The 21,108-nt window shown below is 38.1% G+C and overlaps 2 protein-coding genes across 10 annotated transcripts; one reads left to right on the top strand and one right to left on the bottom strand.

Moving 5' to 3' along the window:
• Nucleotides 1–897: 897 nt before the first annotated feature.
• On the top strand, nucleotides 898–19,247 carry LOC111247200 (isopentenyl-diphosphate Delta-isomerase 1-like). 8 transcript variants are annotated; one of them, XM_086982890.1, is made up of 8 exons: nucleotides 7,530–7,663; nucleotides 8,272–8,396; nucleotides 9,209–9,357; nucleotides 10,363–10,628; nucleotides 10,764–10,830; nucleotides 11,375–11,531; nucleotides 11,822–12,008; nucleotides 12,226–15,594. In XM_086982890.1, exons 3-8 carry the CDS (start codon nucleotides 9,242–9,244, stop codon nucleotides 12,360–12,362), a joined length of 930 nt encoding a protein of 309 aa, XP_086839016.1. In that variant the 5' UTR covers nucleotides 7,530–7,663; nucleotides 8,272–8,396; nucleotides 9,209–9,241; the 3' UTR covers nucleotides 12,363–15,594. The 8 variants fall into 8 exon arrangements, with proteins under 8 accessions (XP_086839018.1, XP_086839020.1, XP_022653592.1 ...); XM_086982891.1 differs by lacking the exon at nucleotides 7,530–7,663 and adding an exon at nucleotides 7,684–7,940; XM_086982892.1 differs by lacking the exons at nucleotides 7,530–7,663; nucleotides 8,272–8,396 and adding an exon at nucleotides 898–1,011.
• RPA2 (Replication protein A2) lies at nucleotides 16,828–20,024 on the bottom strand. 2 transcript variants are annotated; one of them, XM_022797860.2, is made up of 6 exons: nucleotides 19,676–20,024; nucleotides 18,780–18,890; nucleotides 18,240–18,392; nucleotides 17,813–18,014; nucleotides 17,336–17,502; nucleotides 16,828–17,089 (listed from the first exon to the last, which is right to left on the bottom strand). In XM_022797860.2, the coding sequence occupies exons 1-6, from the start codon at nucleotides 19,730–19,732 to the stop codon at nucleotides 16,958–16,960; spliced, it is 822 nt and encodes a 273-aa protein (XP_022653595.1). In that variant the 5' UTR covers nucleotides 19,733–20,024; the 3' UTR covers nucleotides 16,828–16,957. The 2 variants fall into 2 exon arrangements, with proteins under 2 accessions (XP_022653595.1, XP_022653596.1); XM_022797861.2 differs by having other exon boundaries at nucleotides 17,831–18,014; nucleotides 19,676–20,012.
• Between the last annotated feature and the right edge of the window lie 1,084 nt (nucleotides 20,025–21,108).

Below are 21,108 nucleotides of genomic sequence, written 5' to 3'. Positions count from 1 at the left end.
TATATATATATATGAAGTGGTTTCGTACAGAAGTTTCGGTAATTCGTTGGGGCAATGTCTATCGAGTATGGTAGTGGAAACTCTTATATTTTTGCTATTATATTTCTTGCTTTGTATAAGGTTGGCCGTTATCATGTCTCTGTCCACGGACTTTTCCATCATCTCTTCCACTTCTTGACAGTATGCTTCAGCCATAGTTGATGGACTATAGCTGTATTAAATAACACCTGCAGTAATCTACTAAATGGACAATATAGGCCTTTGCAGCCGTACATTTACCTAAGATAATGCCTCATTGGTTCGGTTACGTCGACTCACTATTACGACCGTCTGCCATTATCCTAAATAATCAGTTTTTAATTACAAATTACTATCTGGGTTAGTCTCTTCGTTATTTACTTTCCGTATAGACACTTTCCACAAGACACGCTTTCAAATTTTCGACAAGAAAATTTTTCGCGCTTAAGGCTTACGGTGTTTAGGGTTGTGAAACCTTTGTCGAATACGACGTTTTTCCGGCAAGTGTTCTCGCTGTTGTAGATCTAAAAGCTTTTTTCCATTAGCCACTAGAATTTTGTCACCATGACTCGCTTGGTAAAAGTCCGACCGAATGAGTAGTCTGAGATTTCAAAGAGAAGAAATACCTCCCAAAAGACGAAAACAAATGTTACGCCGTTGTAAGGTGCTGCCATCTTGAAAGATCGATCATTACACTGTAACCCAAATGTAGTAACGCACTAATGCTACGCTATCGGATTACATTAGCCCGCCACGATTAGGTCGACGTTGCGCTACTTAATGCATGCATGAATAAACTTGTCATCACATATTCCCGGTAAATAGCGAGCTCTCTTCGAAACTTACCTTATTATCCAGTGTGAGAAGCGCTCAGTCGTACTAATGATGAGAGTCGAAGCTAGCGCCGCCGACACCAGCGCTGAGTTTGTAATGCTGTGACAACAGTGTGTCTCTCGTTATACTGTGGCGCCACGAGCCATTGCAATGTTACAAGTATGTCTATTTCTACAAAATAACATAAATGATATATGATTGCCAGTCATAGCTAGAATAAGAAACGTATATTGAAACAATCTTTATTGTGCTTTACAAAAGAGCTAGAAGGCGTCGGCAAATTTATTGTCGCTTATGTCTAAGCAGACAGGCCAAGGAATATATCATAGACACCGTCTCGACTATTTTTCTTTATTGACAGGACTTGAGGTTTTGGAAGAATATGAAGTTCATTTTGTAGTGTCCGTATCATGCGTTCTCCAATCTATCGCCATTTGAGCATGTCATTTTCTTTTTATAATTGAACCTTCCAAGTTATCTCCGTCATAAATCCACGTTATTTCGTCAAACAATAACTAACTCTTATTTATTATTATTATTATTATGTACTACATTATTAACCGGCCATTATTATAGTAACATTAGTCACATTCAGTGTTGGCTGTTACAAGTGGAGATGTTGATCATAGAGCGTGAGCGTATGTGTGCTTGCTAAGAAACTATGATGCTCCCGAATCAATTCATTAGTGAAATACATTTTAACGGTAGGAGAAGCAGAAGAAAAGAAACGTCTCATAGAACGTAGTAAGTTTGCTTAAAGTTCACGATTGTTTGTATCCATGCGGCCGAATGAAGCAGCTGCAATAGAGAGAAAGTGCGCGTAAAATTCCGTCAAGACCACGCAGAACGAACATTGTCGGCACGTGCGCAATCTCAATGCGCCGAACAGTCAATCCACCGAGCTATGTTTAAATACGAAAATGAGTAAAGAAGACTTATCGTGTTCAGTTCTATAGCTTTATATTGTATATTTGTGTGATAATAATTATGATAATCAGAGGTACTACGGAAGGATATTTGTTTGACCTTCTTTAGTTGAAAAGTTGTTCAAACCTGACGTCGACCGAGTTTGTCTCAAACACCCAAGTCTGTTTGATGTCTACATGTGCTTTTCACTCGAAGCAATTATGTTTATTGTTGTTCATTCTTATGTATAGGTAAAATATGAATTTCGGCCAAGTATTTATGAAGGCCCAGGATTATCAAGAATTTCAGTGAAGGGCGACAGGGAAGAGGGCCAGCAGGTGTAAATGCTGGGGGCGGCCTCTTTCAATAGATTGATTTGTGAAGCCATCGTAAACTACATAAAGGCCGAGTACGAAGATGTATTTTGAACGGACAGAATTACTTAAAACATTAGTTTAAAAAGTAGTTTGACTGACTTGCACACGAGATAACTTGATAACTGAAATGTTTGTATAAAGCCGCGTTTCAATTGAAGCGTTGTTTCCGTCGCATGTTATTAAGCTATAGGCTAAGTACGATCACGTTAAAATTAGCCTTTCTCTGGTAAGGTAGTTTACATCTACGCTGACCGATGACTCCTTTTTGGGACCTCTAAATTATTGCAGTGCGTTTAGAACTGGTTATAGTTACTAATTTAACACGGAGTTACGGTACTGGTGCACCTGTATACGTCAACTGTTAACTTAAACCCACGTAATGACAGTTTCGTCTATTTACACATTGTCGTATAACATCTATAGTGTTCGTACAATATATATTGATTTAATGGAAAAAAGAAACACACAGCATACACTATACACTGAATATGCCAAAGCCTCCAAATTTGTAGTTTGTCATCTCGTACGTAAACCTTTCTGATTCGTATAAAGCATTATTTTAAAAGCTGACAACCGTTAATAATAATGTTCATTTTCAAAATCAATTAGTCAAATTAAATTTATCCGTTGTTTGGAACATGGGATTCTAACGGATGTTTCAGTTCAGCATAGATAATGTAAGTAGTGACTTTCAAGCCTTCACTAGATTTAGATATAGCGTTTTAATGTTGGTCTATCATGAACTATTTATCCTGTCTGATAAGCTCTAGAGCGAACCTATTTTTGCTATAGAAACCATTTCATTGGTTGACAATAGCCCGCTAATTCAAATAACTGGGTACATAATGAATCGTAGTTGAGCTTTAATAGTTGGCACATGATGGCAATGTATTAGATCACCCCACAGTGGCGAGTCGGGTACATGAGAGATTTCATATATAGTTGAATACGCACAAGTTACCGTGGAATCGATCTTTTTTCCATCTGCCAGCAACGATATCGTTACGTATGTATTATCTATAATGCCGACAACGCGATTTCTCGGTAAATAAATACCCTTTTACAATTCCGTCCCTAAACATCGGCACTTTGCAACTTTATTTGTTCATTATATGTTATATTTTCATTACAAAATACGATAGAGAAGAAGGAGACAGCACCTCACCCTTCTCTACAAAAAAAAAAAAACCCTGGACACGATATTTTCACCGAATTCGAAAAATGAGCTTGGTCCAGTACGTATTATCAATCTAGCTGAGATCGCCAGCCGAAGAAGCTCGCAATCGAAATTCATCATTATCGCAACGACCCGAAAGGTTTAATCGAAGCACGATAAACAGGAAGAGTCACTGTAGAAAGATTAATCAATCAATGGTTTACGCAAAGCTAGAGCACATACACTGTTCATATGGAGCGAATATGAATCAAATAGAAAATGTTCGTAAGGGAAAATTTAATTGAAACAAACTTTGAAAGATCACTACCTTGGTTAGATGATCCAACATTTTAGAAACGAAATTCAGTAAAAAATCAGAAAAGATAATATTGTCAGAACTCAGAAAAGGTGCCCAGGACTTTCTATATCTCCAAAATAAAAACAGCAAAAAAAATAACGCAATCTAATTTATTCATGACATACGAAAAAAATATCATGCAATTCCTACAAAGCAACCAAACTTTACCGGATAATCAAAGTATCTGCGAACAATTTAAACTCCATCGGCCATCTTGTAGATAGACACTCGTTTCAAACCTCGTCATGACTGTGATATCAGCCAATATATCGTCATTCATCAAAAGGCTATTCACTCTACTCAGTTATTTATATGGCGGGCTATATCGTAGTGAGACAACGTCCTAAAGGCAATAACAAGCCTAAGCTGTTCTATTAGATATTTCGAATTTGCAACTAGCAAATGTGGTAGAATTCGCCCCTGGGATGATGGGGCAGATTTTATAACTTACAGCATCTTTACGTTCGGGTGTCTACATAGAAATGTTACTGTATGACTCGATGGCATATCTTTTGGACACTTTCAACGTATCTTAACTTACCTATTTTCGCATAAATTTCCTCCTACGCAACTACTCGGGTATAAACGTTGCGCACTATATTTTCAAACAAACACACTATTTGCTCAAAAGCCAGTGTAGTCTGTCACATTTCGAATAATTAAAGGTGGCATTAAATAGTTTTAGCACTTTACGTAGAAAAAATGATTCATACAGAATCGCAGTGCTTCTATACTACTACTATAATACATAAAACAATAATGGTCTACAGCCGACACAAATTGAACACTTATTAAACGATAACGTAACAATCAATTTGATTAAATAATAATAATCAATAATAAAATAATGCAGCAGCAAGTTATAAATAGTTCTGATCCGTAGAATATGAATGATAGATAATTTAGAATACTTTTTTGTAGGTGATAGGAGTAGATAAAAAAAAATGCTTGCATTCGTTCAGTAAGTTAGGTTTGGACGTGGATATATTGATTTCCAAATATTTTTATCTTCGAATATGTTGACCTAAACAAAGAGGACATATTATAGAATTTTTATTTTGCATAAAAAATATCGATTATTTATATCATGCTGAACTGTTCAAATATTTTTTCAAACAAAAAAAATAGAAAATCAATGTGCTTGAAAAACCTAACTGGTAAAAAAAAACAAATGATTTTACTGTTTTAGATATAATCAACAAAAATCTTCAACCGACCAAATTTAAACTTTAAACGTCCGCACCTGCATTCTAAGCACAACAGTCGGAGGCTACAAGGTTGTATCCAAGAATTAACAATGATGAAAAGCATTAAAGATTTCAAGGAAGCCGACGACGGCTAGCCATTGTATCCTAAGGAGTTTGAAGAACAATACCTCTTCACTGGTTCCCGTCATTTAATTCAAACAATAACACACGTTGGCCGCTGAAGTATTCATACTATGTGTTTCTAACATGGATTCTCTGATATAGATTTTCGATATAATAGATTTTCGGGTCTCGGCTAACATATTGACCCGTCAAATTTCTAAAGATTTCATTAAACACTAAAAATTGAACAATGGAAGTTTTTTTTAGGACGCTAGAACAGGGTTTGCTTAATTAGATAATAAGCCAAACCTTTTAAAGACGCCGACCTAAGCTTTCGATCTACGTTTCCGACTGGATCAATTTCGAGTATAGATTTATTTCAGATTCTACTAAATCTTACCTAAAATGCTACTTCAACTTGTATTCAAAAATAGAGTTAGTAACGCCATCGACACACGGCCAGGAGCAAGAGGCTATGAATAAAATGGGCACTGGAGCGCGGTAGAAGGACACTACTTGTAAATCGTTTGAGCTTTCGGAAGTCTATCAATTCAGCTATGAAAATCCTGTTTCATATTGGCCTTCGTGTAAACAGGTGCACTAAGTATAGAAATTGTAATTTCCTCTGTCAACACATAATAGACTCCTTTTCATTCAGCATTAAGAGGCAAATTTGCCTTTTACTAGAGACTCTGTTTAATGACACTATCAAGAACGACGAAAAAGCTTCTTCTTTGATGTTCTATTTCATGATGAGTCGGAAACTAGAGACGATACCGGGCACGACGGAATGGAGTTGATGACGAACTATCTTGAAGATTATGGGAAGGAAAACCTACTGCATATGCTAGAAGGCTATGCAGTTACTGCAAAACGGCCCATGCCTACTTTGTCTCCCTTTACCGCTCACTTCACATTCCTCCACATAGTTTCTAACTCCGTTAATTTCGCCTTTATCTCAACTGCTACCTAGATCCTTTTTCATCATTTTTAGCATGAATTTTCTAGGTCCGCATATCCCTCCGATGCTCAAAAATTGCTCTTTTTTTATAGCTCCTAATCTTCATTACTAACCGCTACGTCAGGGCTCTGAGTATCAACCTCCCATTGCCTTGATCTCTTTCCCAGATTTTCTCAAAAAAATCATCAGCCCGCGAATATTCAATATTTCAGTTGTCAATCATTTTCTTCATGGGTGCAACGTTCTCTATTTCAACAGATCAACGAGATGAACCGTCCTAATCTACGCTCACTTTTTTATCATTTACTTGCTTTTACTACTATTATTATTTTACAGTTCTACTCATTCTTCTGTTAAAGTCGCTAACTTCACTAGTTACTATGTGCCATTGAACGTTAAGTATTTTAGGTATGGACGTGGTAGGTCGATCTACTGGCTGTATTAACGTATGAATAAAGCATATTTTTTATTTGACTCTATTAAGATAGGACATATTTAGGGGCAGAATTGTTCCCAACACGGCTGTGTCCGTTTAGTGATAAATCTCTATGTGGAGTGGCAACAGTCGCTCGAAAATGCAAATTTCTAAATGAGATGCTCCCAAAAATACACGCCGCTGTTCAGACAACATAAACAATTAACACCTGTGATATTAGGGATTGACATTTCAAAATAAATTTTAAATCTTCTGGTTTAATGCAACCAAAATGACCGCATACAGAGGTTAGCCTCTATCGAGACCACTGTTCATACGGAGAACATACTTGTATAACCGACTCTGGTTTATTAATGGCCATGTGTGATCACCAATGTATATGTATTCTGAATAGTTCAGAGGCTACGTTTGTCACTTTTCACGTTTCATTGAACATAACGCAATCACGTTCTAAGGTCACTGGTGATAGATCACGTATCCGGAAGTTTGATATAATGTTATACTTCTCACGGAAACCTAATCCTAGTAACAGCTATTAAGCTAAGTAATTTAAAGGTGTTCACGCGGCTGTGGCTAGTGAAAATGAACGACGCTGATTTATACCGTTGCAGCCTAGAGGCAAGTTATAATATGAACGACGCGAGTGTTCAGTGAATGAGCACGCATTACAACAAACATATTCATAGGCGTATCCATTGTACACATAAACCAATACGCTCACACTATATTTCAATATCACTAAAATTTCCCCAAAAAAGTCGTTGACATAGTGAGAAATTTAGATAAGATGAGAGAATAAATACAAAATAGGCAAAACAAACCGAGGACGCCTATACTGTCATCTTACCATATGACTAATCAATACTAATTATTGTATTAATTAAATATTAACGTATCAGAAGACGTATGGCTTTCGACAGAATCATCCTAAATCGCTACTGAGTGCCTACATTGCACAGCGGTTCTAACGGCTACTTTCTTCTATAAAAACATTATTTCTTCCTGCAGTTTTGTGCCTGTCTACACGAAATCTAAGTGTTAAGTCACTGTTCCGTGGAAATATATCCTCTTTGAAAGACAACAATTTCTGTAAAAAATGCCGAAAAGCTCAGCGGTCATTATTTGAGCGCTTAATGTACTATAAGTCAAATTTTGCGCGCCAAGTCGAACCCCATTTCAAGATGGCGGCGCCCAGGTTTCGTCGCCTTCGTCTCCCTCTACGAGAATATTGAATTGCTTCCTCTCCGTGACGTGATTAGTTAATACAATTGCGTAAGGCTTTTCTAGATACACTGGAGGAACAACCGGTGGGTGAAATAAGACAGGTCTAATGTGTAGTTCATAATTTACGTCGAAATCAACTTATTGTCAACTTGCACTATCCTACCGATAGGGATTCTTTTTTCAAATGGTGGCTGTATCACACAGAACTTGCATCTGGGTCCATATCGAGGATCATTTGCCAGTGACATCGTTTGAACAAGGGGTAGTGGTCTGTGTGGTTGGAGGATTTGGGTGCACATTGACGTGCAGTTCTTATTATGAGTTTTCTGACATTAGACTCGTGTTTTCAGTGTCTTGCAGGTATTTATGGGGCTTTAATAGCGCTTTTCATTTAGTGCGGTTTTAACAAAAAAAAAGGCTGGACGCCACGTTGCAGCGACAGTGTCGCTCCCAGGCTATTTCACTAGAAATCTTGTCCGGCTGTCTATCAAAAATGCTTATCGTATCACTTTTCTCCGCCTGCACCCGAAAGACAATTTACATTCACTGCGAAAAAGCAAAGGCAATGCGGCGTTAAAAACAATTCTTATTGTACTCTTACTAAATAAATGAACGTATTATAAATGAACAGAACATTAGTGCCAAATTACTGCTAATTACGTGACGCTTTCGTCTCGTGGCTATTTTTCAGCTATAAGTGAACGTTCGAATGTTCTTGGTATTCATCTGGATGACAGACAGTCAGCTTCTATAGAAAAACACAAGACAGTGATAGTGTATCACCGCCAGGATTTCCTTTCCACTAACTAATGGACAGTAGGGAACGGCGCATTTCTTTTATTTTCCGTATGCCTGTATGTTCTATGCGCTCCGACAGTATCGATTCCAGTATTTGTATATGTTGGCCATCCGACACCCCCATGGCATCTCTCTTCTTTCACTTACTCTTTCCCGTTCGACCCGAAAATTTGCAAAGTGCCAACAAAATGGGCTGACGGAGCGGATGGACCACAGTTGTAACTCTGTGACTTAGTACCGAGAGTAAGACTGGCCGAAGTTCTTCTACTGTGTGGCGACTACAGGCCCAAGGTTCTCCAAGTGTCGTGCCAACGAAAATCGACTAAATCTTTATCGTTGCGAATTATTGTCAGTCTATACTCTGCACAAGGCTAAGTCGATATTCGGTGAAACTATTTTGTCGGTGTTCTTTGTCTTTCTTTTATTACTAGCATAGTTTTTTTTACATATGCACCATGTTTCTTATTTACAACGTCAGAAGACAGCAGCGTGACACAAAAGATTCCCGTTTTTGTTGAATAGATATCACATATCTGACAGCGAGCTTGTATATGCGTGTACTACTATTCAAATTAAAGGAGCTTTCTGTGTGGCTTGTCCGTGACAGCGGTTTTTATGCAAAGGTGAAATTTGTTATGAGCAGAAAGATCTACAAACATGCTTTTTGTTAAGTCGAACTGGCAAATTTAATGCAGAATTTGTTTGTCCAACTAATAAAATACTACACCTTGTACAATAAAGGTTCCGGTATTGATGCATGCATCGACAATACATCTATTGTAATCTACATATATTATTTGCATAATCTACAAATTTATTTTGGCAACCAGGCATAGTGCACCGATTCTACGTTCACTGAGACCATGCGTCGTGCCCTAAACCGCATTGTGAATATAGCTGGACGTCAATTATTCCCCAGGCGAGAATCGGAGGAACCTTTGCAAGTCGTAGCGACCTCAAGCAAAGGGAATCTGTTTGGGTATGTGTTAACAGTTTCAATCTTATCCTTTACATACTGTCGAGCTCGCAGAATTAGTCAATTAGTTCGCTAATTTTGTTTATTACAATGAAGTTCTGACTATCGCATAAGCTACGGTACCGAGACTAAATGGCAACCAGAACTATCATTGTTTCATAAAATCGATAACGAAGTGTATCTATATTTGATATAAGCCTTAACTATGTTAAAGCGTGCTAGGTACCGTCCGTGTTTTGCTCTGTAAAAATAATATAATATAGCTGTAGATTTTCCTACCCATATCCAGTTGCTTCGAGTTTTACGTCCGGTATCAGTGGTAGGCAGACTCCATCAGATGGCTGGCTCCCAGCATGAAACGAAGTCCCTGGTTCGAACCTAGATCATAACGTGTCGGTAAGATTAGCAGGCAAATAGATTATTACGAGGACAGCCTAAATGAATTCGGATGGCCCCCAGAAAAACAATTGTTCTATGTTTCATTTTTACAGGAACCAATACAAATCGTGCTCGGACTTAATTTCATAGCAAAGTACTGTAGCACATAGACAGACTATATATAGTAAATACCGCAAGCATTTTTTTAATTAAACCTCAGTAAAAAAAAATGCAGGTTCAGGTGAAAGTCTTTCGATGAACCTTTTGAATTCAGGAATTTTTCATAAACACAGACATGGCCAAATTAGTACCAAACTAGCTTACTAGAGTTGAGTACATGTCGTATTATTTATTCTTCCCTTGCTGTTATTTCATGTTAATTAAGCCATCATTAACGATGGCGTGCCTGTTCTCAGCGAACTCGCCTTGAATGAGAATCGAACGAAAAATTGAAAGAGTAGTGATTCAGACCGGTTGCGCACTCGTTAAGCAGCTGAGGCCTGAAGGACTGTCTGTTTTAACCGTATATTCTGAAACAATTGTTAGTGTATATTTTATGAAAAATGTACAATGAATGTTTATACATAGATTTTGTTTTTGCATTCTCCTGGTTTTACTGTGATAACGCAGATCACCTTTTCATCGCACAGCTGGTCGATCCCTAGCCGTTGCAATGTCGACAGCCGTGTCAGCTCCTCCGAGTCCGTTGCGTCCTAACCATGCAGATCTCGACTATTCGCCAGTTGGTAACGAACCCCAGTCGGACATATTTGCTGGCCTTGATCCCACTCAAATCGCATTGATGAATGAGAAGTGTATCCTGGTTGACGAAAATGACCGTGTTACGGGAGCCGCCAGCAAAAAGGATTGTCATCTCATGTCCAATATTCAAAAAGGTACAGTTATTACTATCGTGGTCCACGTCTGTTCCTACGTATATCGCTGTAGTTAAGCATCTTTACGAGAAATTGGAATGGAAATATCAAAATAACGATCTGTGCATCCACATCCGACGGTGTTTTCGCTTGCAGGCCTTCTTCATCGAGCATTCTCTGTCTTCCTTTTTAATTCTTCTGGAGATCTCCTTATCCAGCAAAGGTAATCATCGTACAATACACTAAAATAATTAAATATTTGTATTTTTCGTTACTCAATATTCAGAGATTTACTACATCACTGACAGGATGTATAGAGCGTTTGAATCGAAACCGTGAGGCTTTAAATTCGATTTTGTGCTGAGATCTACTGATTTTCTCAAGTTATTTGAATTGTTAGTATCAGTACCAAGCAGTTACGTTGATACGGCATAAGTGTAAAACTACCTACCAGTAGAGCCTTCGAAATAATCCACAACCGCGCCATAGGTATTCGACTTGCCACGTGAGTATTGATGTTGAGGGGCCGCGCGCAGAAAGATTTAATAAGGCTATCGATAAAATACGTCTTTTACTTTTTTAAAAGGTAGTGATACCGATTTCACATGCTTCGGGATTTTAAAGAACCAATACATTTCTGCTAATTGCAGCTTGTCAGAGAGTATCATCTTTAGATGGTGACATTGCAGTTTCCTTCGTTAATTTTTGGTAAAGGCATTTGGGATATTTCTGTAGTTTATAGTTGTAGTGGCGTTTATTTGATACAGGTCCGATGAGAAAATCACATTTCCTGGGTGCTTTACCAACTCGTGTTGTTCTCATCCACTTGCCACTCCGTCGGAGCTCACCACAAACCCCATTGAAGGGGTAAAGAACGCGGCTCAACGTCGAATGTTTATTGAGCTAGGAATCCCGCCAGAAGAGGTGCAGTTATTTCTCCGTACTATTTAATGATAGTGATTATATGAAAATGACCTAAATAATGTCTCTGTTATATGCAGCATCTTTTAAACGGTGAAGAGATTCAGGCTAAATCAAAATGTCCTTATTGGGAATTGCCGAATTCGGTAAATTGATACGGTTACAGCTTATATTTTGGTTTTACGTACTAAACGATGTCATATGTTGATGTAATCGATGAAAACTACAGAGTCTGTGCAGAGGGAAATATTTTGATATCGTTATAGCTCACATATCGATCGATGTCTTTGTAGCTTCCGCTTGATGACTTTCACTACGTAACGCGCATGAAGTATAAGGCGGAATCGGATAGACAGTGGGGAGAGCACGAAATCGACTACATTTTATTTATGCAGAAGGACATAACAACAATCCAACCAAATCCCAACGAAATAAAATCTACACTATACCTCTCGAGAAAAGACGTCGACATCTTTGTGGGTAAGTCATCTATCTGATGATGCTGTTAATGTAAAACATCTAAAATAAGCATTATTAGATAGTTTTCGGTCCGAACCGGCTAAGCCGTTAAAAATATATTTTTTTTTTAATTATCCCAGGATGTACAGATATACGTACTTCAAGCGACGTGAGCCTGAAAGTAGACCGAGGTCAGTATCTCAGTTAATTACCGAATCCCAACTTGCTGTACTTTCAGACAACTTAGAAAAAAACGGAAACAAGCTTACTCCCTGGTTTCGTCTCATCTTGGCGACTTCGCTAAAGAAGTGGTGGGACAATCTCGACCGGATTCATGAGTTTGACTCGCACGACGTTATAACTAGGCTAAATTAGGAGCCATCGGTCGTTCTATAATCGTCATCTTCTAACAAAAATGATGACAAGACAAACGTGCTTAGCATTTCGCATTTCCCTAGCAAGCTTCGGCACTTTTTGCCGTATTGGAGCGAGGTCATAGACATTTTCTTAACGAAGCCCGTGCAGCGTTATAGATACATAATTTTCTCGTCACTACTAGGCTTTCGTATTATAATTGTGATTGCCTTATATTGTTAGTAAGATGTCAATACATTGTTTACTCTAAACAATAACGAAGTTACTAGCACACATAAATATTTAACTTGCGATTTTCGAAGATGTACTTCTATGCGTAACGACCTCAATTGATGCTGCAGCTGCGGTGAAACGATAAAATTGAACTTTTAATAGTGTGGGGCCATTAGGGAACATTTCGAATTGCAATTCTTTTTCTGTGTCCCCTTGCAACATAAGTGGCAGAACATTGTGATGCAACAAATTGAAGATTATACTTTACACGGTTACTGGGAAGCCAACATATGACTTCCATTTGTAGCAACGTTTTCGCTAGGGTGCAGCATATCCAAACGTCGATTAAAATACTTCATCTGGTTAAAATGCAAAAAAGCATGGGTTTCAACATGGGTTTTTTGCCTTTCAACATACTTGAAACCTCGTTCAGAATAGTTCTGTTATTGGTCAGGCTATCACCGAAATGTCTCAAAAAAGGCCGGTGGCTCGCACGTTTTGCTTATGGAGATAGAATTTGCCCTAAAATGACTTACGCATCACACCTATTGTAGATCCAACACGCGTCCAGATAGGGACATAAACCCGTTTTAGCTTTTGGCTAATGTAGTGCGGTAATGTAAATCGGTGTATTTGTTTGTTATACCATATCTATTCTAAAACTGTGAAATAGGTGTCAATTTTTGTTTTATAGGTGCTATCGTATAAAAAAATAAGTGGGCTATTTTTAACTTAGCAAAAATAGTTTCCCAAGTCCAGCAGATGTTCTCCAATGCTATCTCAATATGTACGTGTCAGTTTTATCCTCCTCCTGATAAGCGCGTGTGTGTCTGGCACGAGATCACTAATACATACGATAATACGTAGTAAGACTCAGTGACTTTCCTCTCTGTATAAATTGCTTGCTATAGGGCTGCGTACGGTCACTGGACACCTAAACAGCTTACTCCCTACGTTCTTTGTCAGGACCTCAGGCGGGTCAGTGCTGACCAGTTCAGCGAGGTTCCCCTCTATTTTACTAGTCAATACAGATACACACGTGCAAGGTCCCCAAAGATTTTTCTAAGCTGATTGAATGATTAATTTGGAGTATCGAAACATCTCAGGACAGCGTAGAAACGCACTTTCAACATCTTGCATGTCGTGTATGTCAAAACTGTCTCACTCACTGTGACTCTCAATACTGTTCAGACTGTATGTAGTTAATGAGAAAGCAGTACAAACAACTAATCAGGTGAGATGAGTAACTCAAGAAACCATTTTTGACTTAGCTAATTACCCCTTTGACTAGTATCGTGGTAACGAGAGGCAAAAGGGAATGAGCGAATATCATCCAATTTATACTGCTGATATCAAACGAAGTCGGAAGTTGGATTCGCTCATTCGGTACTATGATTAGTAATTGTTATTTTGTCTTGATCAGGGATTTTTGAGAATGTGTGTGTATGCTCCAACGTGAATAGATCAAGAATTATTGTTGTGTAATGATTAACAACTAAAGGTCTAGGTAACAATAATTGTTGGAGATATTATAATATTAGTATGATTCATATCCAAGATACTCGCAAACAGGTCGATAAATACGGGCGCGTTTTTGCCTATTGCAGTTACGCAACAAGACACTGAGATCTTTCAACGCTTTGTAATACGAAGGGTGTGCAGTATGTGTACGGCTTGAAATCTGAAGTACATATTCTCGCGGAAAGTGCAGAAAGCAGTTTCAAGCTACATACATGATTTTATATTAGAGATGCGAACACCGTTGTTGAGCCCATTTCGGTAAAGTCTTCCTTTGAAAAAAATTTTTCGTGCGAAGACAAAATCTTCGAATGCGCAAAACAATATCAGCTTAAACCCTACAATGAAGACATACTAGGTAGACTCAAAATAATACACCGGTCCATGAAACGGTAACATTTGAGCTCGAGCTTCGACTAATATTAACAAGAAGTCTTAACTTACTGTCACCGGTGAGGATTAACAAAAAACTGTAGTTCGTTAAGGTATGAAGTGAGCGACTGTTGAGCGTCTCGGCTAATTCCCTCGCCCTAATTTAACAAGATGTTAGCATCCATCCCAGTCCAACACGTTGTTACTATAATGTTGATACTAGGCAATATTACTAAACAAAATGAATATATAGTTTTTACCATTATTATTCTTATCAGTTTTTAGTTAAATGTGTTCAAGCTAAGTTGTCAGCCTTGTGAGAAGAGCCTAGTAATGCACAAACAGTTTCGTCCTAATTTAATCGAAATGAAACCGACCGTTTTTCATTGTTGTTACTAAATAACAGATGTCTAAATTAGGCAGAAATTTAAGCACGTAATGTGAAGCTGTTTAGATTGCATCGTTTCTACTTAATTATAAATATTCGTCTCGTAGTATACATACATTTTGTGGACAAAGAAAATATAAGGGGTATGTCGTGTAACTTTTAAGATTAGATGCAAGGTACAGAGGTAGACATTTGCATTAGTAGTACGTCTACTAGGGCTAAGAACAACATATAGATAGATTAACGAATATAACGAATACTAATTTACCCACCTCGGCTGCTGACTGCATTGTAAGTATACTCTATGTATTCTGTGTGTGTATTTATTTTGTGAGACGAACTTGAATTGAAACAATTCTGTACAACTGTCTGCAAAACATGTGCCATGCCAAGTAGCAAAGGACATGTAGCTCCTCAAGGATGATCATCATCTAGCAATATCGTTCCAACTTATTTTCGTAGCTTCGTATGTCCCACTCAAAAAGTTAACTCTATAAAAAGCGTGAACATTCTCAAAATGTTCACTCTTTTTATACACCTAGGTACAATGTTATTATAAAAAATAACATTGTACTTAGGTGTATAATCTAACTGGCGTTTTTGTTACGTTCCTACATTTATGTTACTGCTCAATGTTAGTGATTACATGTTCAGATAAATGTTGACTTTTTAGTAACAGTAGTCTATAAATATTTTTTGTTTGTTTTGAATAAAGCAAACATTAAAATGTTAAGGTTTAAATCGCGTTTCTTTTTATTCTTCTTAGTTGCTTCTAAGTGAATATTTAGCAAATCTTGTAACTACCATGAATAGCGTACCATTTGAATATACTAACGTATACCGCGGCCACTGTCAAATTCATTTTCTGGTTTTATTCACCTGGACATGACCGACTCGTCTTCAAACATTTTCTTATTCTCAAGATAAAATGCTGCGCATCACAGCAGTGCGCCGACATGGATTGCTAGAAAAGGCCGAATATGAAAATCACGTCCTTCATTTGGATTTTCCTACCACTAATGAGTATCATGATTTGTTACGGTGTATAATGGTTTTATCCAAATTGACAGGACGATGCAAAGTGGTTGTGCAATCAAATAATACGTGTTCGCCGTAGGACAACTGCAAACAAATGTACCATTAAATGAGGTGCCACATCTAATCAGAAAAGCAAGTGGCTAAAAAAAGCGTGGACAACGATCCAGACAGTATTTGCTGGTAGCATTAGCCTTGCAGGATTATAGGTTTAAGAACGGGCCGCCCGAAACTTTTAGGCTGATTCGACTCACTGCAGAAAGAATTAGGATTATAAATTCATATCTTAAAAACGACTGCCAGCGAACATGAAACGTACTTCAATAGATGTACTATAGCTACTCGTTTTTGCAACAAATTTATCATATCTCTAATCTTAAGGTATAGTAATCGCTAAATTAATCATATGAACAAAGTTCCTTATCTTTCTCATAATTAACTTGCATTTCATATACAGGAGTCCGTCTTAAAGAAAAAGCCGTGGTAAGCACGTTCTCACCGGTTTAGCACATCGATATTACAACTGAACTTAGGAAACAAAATTTCTTAGGATCCTTTTGATCATAAACTGTTCCTGCTTTATTGGCTTCGATAGCTCAGTTAGTTACCACTTCGTTGGAACACCTGTTTGTTAAGGATACCTGCAGAGTGAAAGATTAGCGCTAGGGTTGACTCATTGGCAGTGTCGAAGAACTCAGGTTTCAATGCATTTGTTGCCTTTCGGTTGAAGAAAAACGAACTCTCCATTTGGCTGCATCGACAAGCTTCTTCGTTCGTAGGTCTTTTTTAAAAACCTTGTCCTTTTTTAAAAATATTATCAGTGCCGGGATATTTCGCACACAGATATTTATACGCCGAAATTCGCGCATTCAACAGGAACTAGATTAATTCAATCGGTAATATATAATCTCTAGTCACAAGTATAGACAGACACCGGAATACCATGTTACTTCGCTTTATTCATATTTCAACATTTAACAAATCGGCGGCCACTCTCTACGAGGTGTCATCGAGGTAATCGCAGCTTCTCACTTTCTTTGTTCCATTATCCCTTTAGTGGAGCACGAACTTATTCGTTATCGACGGTTGCATACGTTTCATCGTCGATAGTCGTGTATACATGACCTTCGTTAGCCAAGAACTCAACGGCGTCACGCACTTCACGAGACTTAAGGCCGTGAGCAGCCAAGTTCGTAGCAACCTATCGCAAGCAATTAAGAACGGATTTGGACGTAATTGTAGATATTAAATAAGTATCTAAATGATAAAGTTTGTACTTGCTTGCTTTATGTTGCTCTAGTATGGGTCTTTCCTAATCCTTTTACAGCTAGTTAACTAGTATTCACTTGAAATAAAACAAATGTATTTCGTGAAGTAGTATGGTACTAAAAAGTATGATGCTTGCATCATTCTATAAAAAAATTTTTAGTTTTTGCGGGAGACGTACTTTTTCAATGTTAATTCCGAGAGGTCCGCCCTCACGAATGGCGCAATAGACCATCTCTTGGTTCCGATTCAAGCCACTCACTCCACTGGATCCAATGGAACTCAAGTCGATAGTTGATACACTGGCTGCAGTGCCTCCAGCGCCAATCCTTTGACCTCCTATTGCAACTACAACAAAAATAAAAAGAGAAATAGGATATTGATGCGTCTTTGGTAATTGTCTTTAAGAAAAACACAGTGGCTAAAATGAGAGCCGAATCTGAGAGCCGCCTACCGAATGTGTCATATAGGACTCGCCCTAAAATACAATTACACGTAATTGTCAACAAGTCGTTTTAACTGTCAAATAGGAAAAATTACAGAATACTTTTTATAATTGAGTCTACCTATATTTAGGAGTGAAATTATTAATTAATAATTAATTAGTAATTTAGCAAATTAAAGACCCTCACTGTTCGCATGCAATTAGGTTACTCACGCTGGTTTGATGACGAACCTTTGCTGAGGATTTGTTCTGAACGTTTGTCAACTGTAAGATATGAAAGCTTAGCATGGGTACATTCGAGTGAGTGTTTAAACACTTCATTTATTGAGGACAAGGCTCGGATCTTGATTACCGTAATCATCACCTTCATGTCCTCTTCTTTGTTCACAGATTGCTTGCGCAGATGGCCGAATATCTGTGTATGAGAAAATGAAGGATTACTAGAAGTTGAATACGCAAGATTGCTCTAAGTGGGCTTCCATTAGTTTAGATAATGAAAAGCCTTGTAGCCTCTAAATTAAACGTCCGAAAAATTATGATAGATATTGACGTAATGAAAAGTTCATCCACAAAGATAGCTACGAAAAACTTAAGGAGTGCGTTCTACACTATAACTGAAATCTGATGGTTTCCTGCTTACCTTAACATACATTCCGTCAGAAATCCGTTCAAGTTCTTGATCGTTAACGTCCATTGACTGGCAAATGACGGGTGGTCCAAGGCGATCATCGATTACCAAAGTAACACGCATGGCTGTTGTGTCGTAGGACCTAACGATTCCTACCAGGCACACCTGGATTAAATCAAACGATTCAATCTGAGTGATTTTCGTTAATTAACTAAAAATAGTTAAGTACATAAGTAAAGCAAAAAAAAACCTGAAGTAAACGATTTACGAACCATTTACTGCAACAGGCACATTATAAGGGTGTTCTTTCATAGACACATGCTGCATTTATATGCACGTCGATGGAGTCCAGCCAGCGGCTTCTTGGACCTGACATCGAGATAGGATATCGGCATGCAACATGCGTGTCGTTTCCTTCCGGGTAACATTTTATAGTGCAGAATACAAAGTGTGTCAATACCTATTATGTTCGAAATTATATGCCTAGAAGGGTTTTAATAGATTTAATTAACTTTTCAGATATACTTCACTGAAAAACTAGGATTTACTTACCTTCTCTGCCTGATGATTGTGGAAGGTCCATTTCTCTCCTGACATTCGTTGGATATCGGCGCAGGTTAGCGGCGTGAGATTCTGAGGGCCACGACCCCCGCGCTCGCGCTTCTTTATTTGTTTCAATACGTAAAACAAGAGATCGTCACGTTAGGAACAGAGTTTTGTAGATCTTCTCGAAGTATTTCAGGCCACATGTGGATCATGCTCTTAGCATATCTTTTTCTGTTATTTTTATGACAGAAAAACATTCACGCATTACATTTAAATTGAGTAAGACGTTGTAAAAAAATCGAAGTTGAAGGATTGTGTTACTGCCTGCAAGAACTGAATATGCAAACATACTGAGGCTGGGCCTGTAGACTACCACAAAGATTCTGTCATACGATGGTGGTCACAGAATGCATCTATAGTGATATACTAATGACGGCTTGCACGCTCAAATAAACGAAACTATGCTCAATAGACTTTGATAACTTCTATTTTATATGTCAGGTCCGATATGATATTATTAGGTTCTATCTTGTAGGTTTTCGCTATTCAATCCTCATTGCAATACTATGCCTCTATATAAAAACATTATTACCTTAGATTATTATAATTATTATAATTAGATGAACATTGCTTATGTCCAGGTGACGTTGATCTATATTGTAGTAACTTTTGTCATTGAGACTCCCAAAGACTACCGCAAAATCATGTTATAATTTCCGTCCAGTGCTTTCCAACACGACTAAACTTGAGTACGTCACATGCAGTCTAAGTCACAAGTTCCTACTAAACGGACTTTAATAAGGTATTCCCGCGTATTTAACAAAACAAAAAACAAATTCTGCCATAACAAGCGTCATTGCACACTTCTTGACTAGATAGCACAAATCAGACGAAAAACTCACTCCCTCGTTGATTGACGCGTCTACGTCGAACCCTCCGGCTTCAGCATATACGTCCATTTGCGAATCGTGTCCTCGGTTGTCAACCAAGAAAAATTTAAATATACATATATATAACTTAGCAACCTGAATCCTGTCTCAACCTACAAACGCCGGGGCCTACCTCAGTGGTCAAATTTGTTTGAGCGCGCAATTCGACGGCTTTGCGCCAAACACTACATGCTAATAAATAACCCACAAATGAGCTTCATTTATTATCCACATCACACGTATGCTTGTAGCGTTATAAATTTGCTATTTAATTGTATAGAATAGCCTTAAATTACTGGCGACTTAAACATTTTATGATGCTTTTTGTTGCTATATTTACATTGTATGAATATGAATGAATCGTTCACATGTAGCTGCCTGGTCAGCTAGCTCAATGGCAGCTATTGGTTACATAATTGGGTGAGAGTTTACTGCTCATAGAGGCAATGATAGCTATCTTCCGATAGCCCATCCGTCTTCCTTCTTACGAAAGAGACAGAAAACAACGCGCACCGAGACCGGATCGGGGAGTGAATTCATACGCATAGCAGTGTGACATCCTGAGAATAGTTTGAAAACAATGGAGAGAAGCTAAACACAGTGAAACTCCATACACTTAATAAATTGCCGGGTCTTCCTAGTTTCTCAGCTGTCGAAGAGGCAAGGAGAAAGAAATGAGTGTAGACAATTGTAGCCCAGCTGAAGACGATGCGGCGGCACTCCCCACTAATGCACAAACGATGCTCAGTCCGGGGGCAGCCCGCCAAGTGCCCTGCTACGAAGGAACTGATCGTGAAATATTCTATACAGTCATATACAAAAAGGTGAGACCTAACTGACATTTCTGCATGGTTCTTTGCAAATGCGTAAAGGTAGTAAGATCGCACCGGTCAGCTGATCATCGTGGTGACCAACCAAAGTAGATACTACTACTATTTAATAGGCATTCGATTTCTCATTCGTAAAGGATAATTTTGCTGTGGTGGCCTTTCGATTTTGAGTCTAACGAGCGTAAAATAAGATTTAGATAACGTGATCCGTTTAGATAAGGTTATTAATATTAGACTTGTAGAAGTACACGTACAATGGGGCTATTACCTTGTGAGCGAGGCTTCTCCTACATGTACCCTTTATATTTCGAATTTTGTAAAGTAGGTGTAATAGTTGTATGAGAATATGCATTGAAAAAATAATTGCCTGTTAAAAACAAATTATTCATAAAGTTTTTCGTGGTTACATCAGTAGTTACGGGCCCATGGTACACAGAAACACGGAAAAAATGACAATGTAATGTAGTGTGTTGTGTGTTAGTATCCGTTGACGATTCGCCAAAAATATAGCAGGCTGTTGAAAACGATATTAGGCTACTGTGACTTAGATACATTGGATATACGTTGGATTATATA

The sequence above is a fragment of the Varroa destructor genome, unplaced genomic scaffold (assembly GCF_002443255.2).
Source record: "Varroa destructor unplaced genomic scaffold, Vdes_3.0 BEIS01000003.1, whole genome shotgun sequence".
Lineage (NCBI taxonomy): Eukaryota > Metazoa > Arthropoda > Arachnida > Mesostigmata > Varroidae > Varroa > Varroa destructor.
The sequence above is the reverse complement of the archived record's forward strand: the minus strand, read 5'-3'. Positions and strand labels throughout refer to the sequence as shown.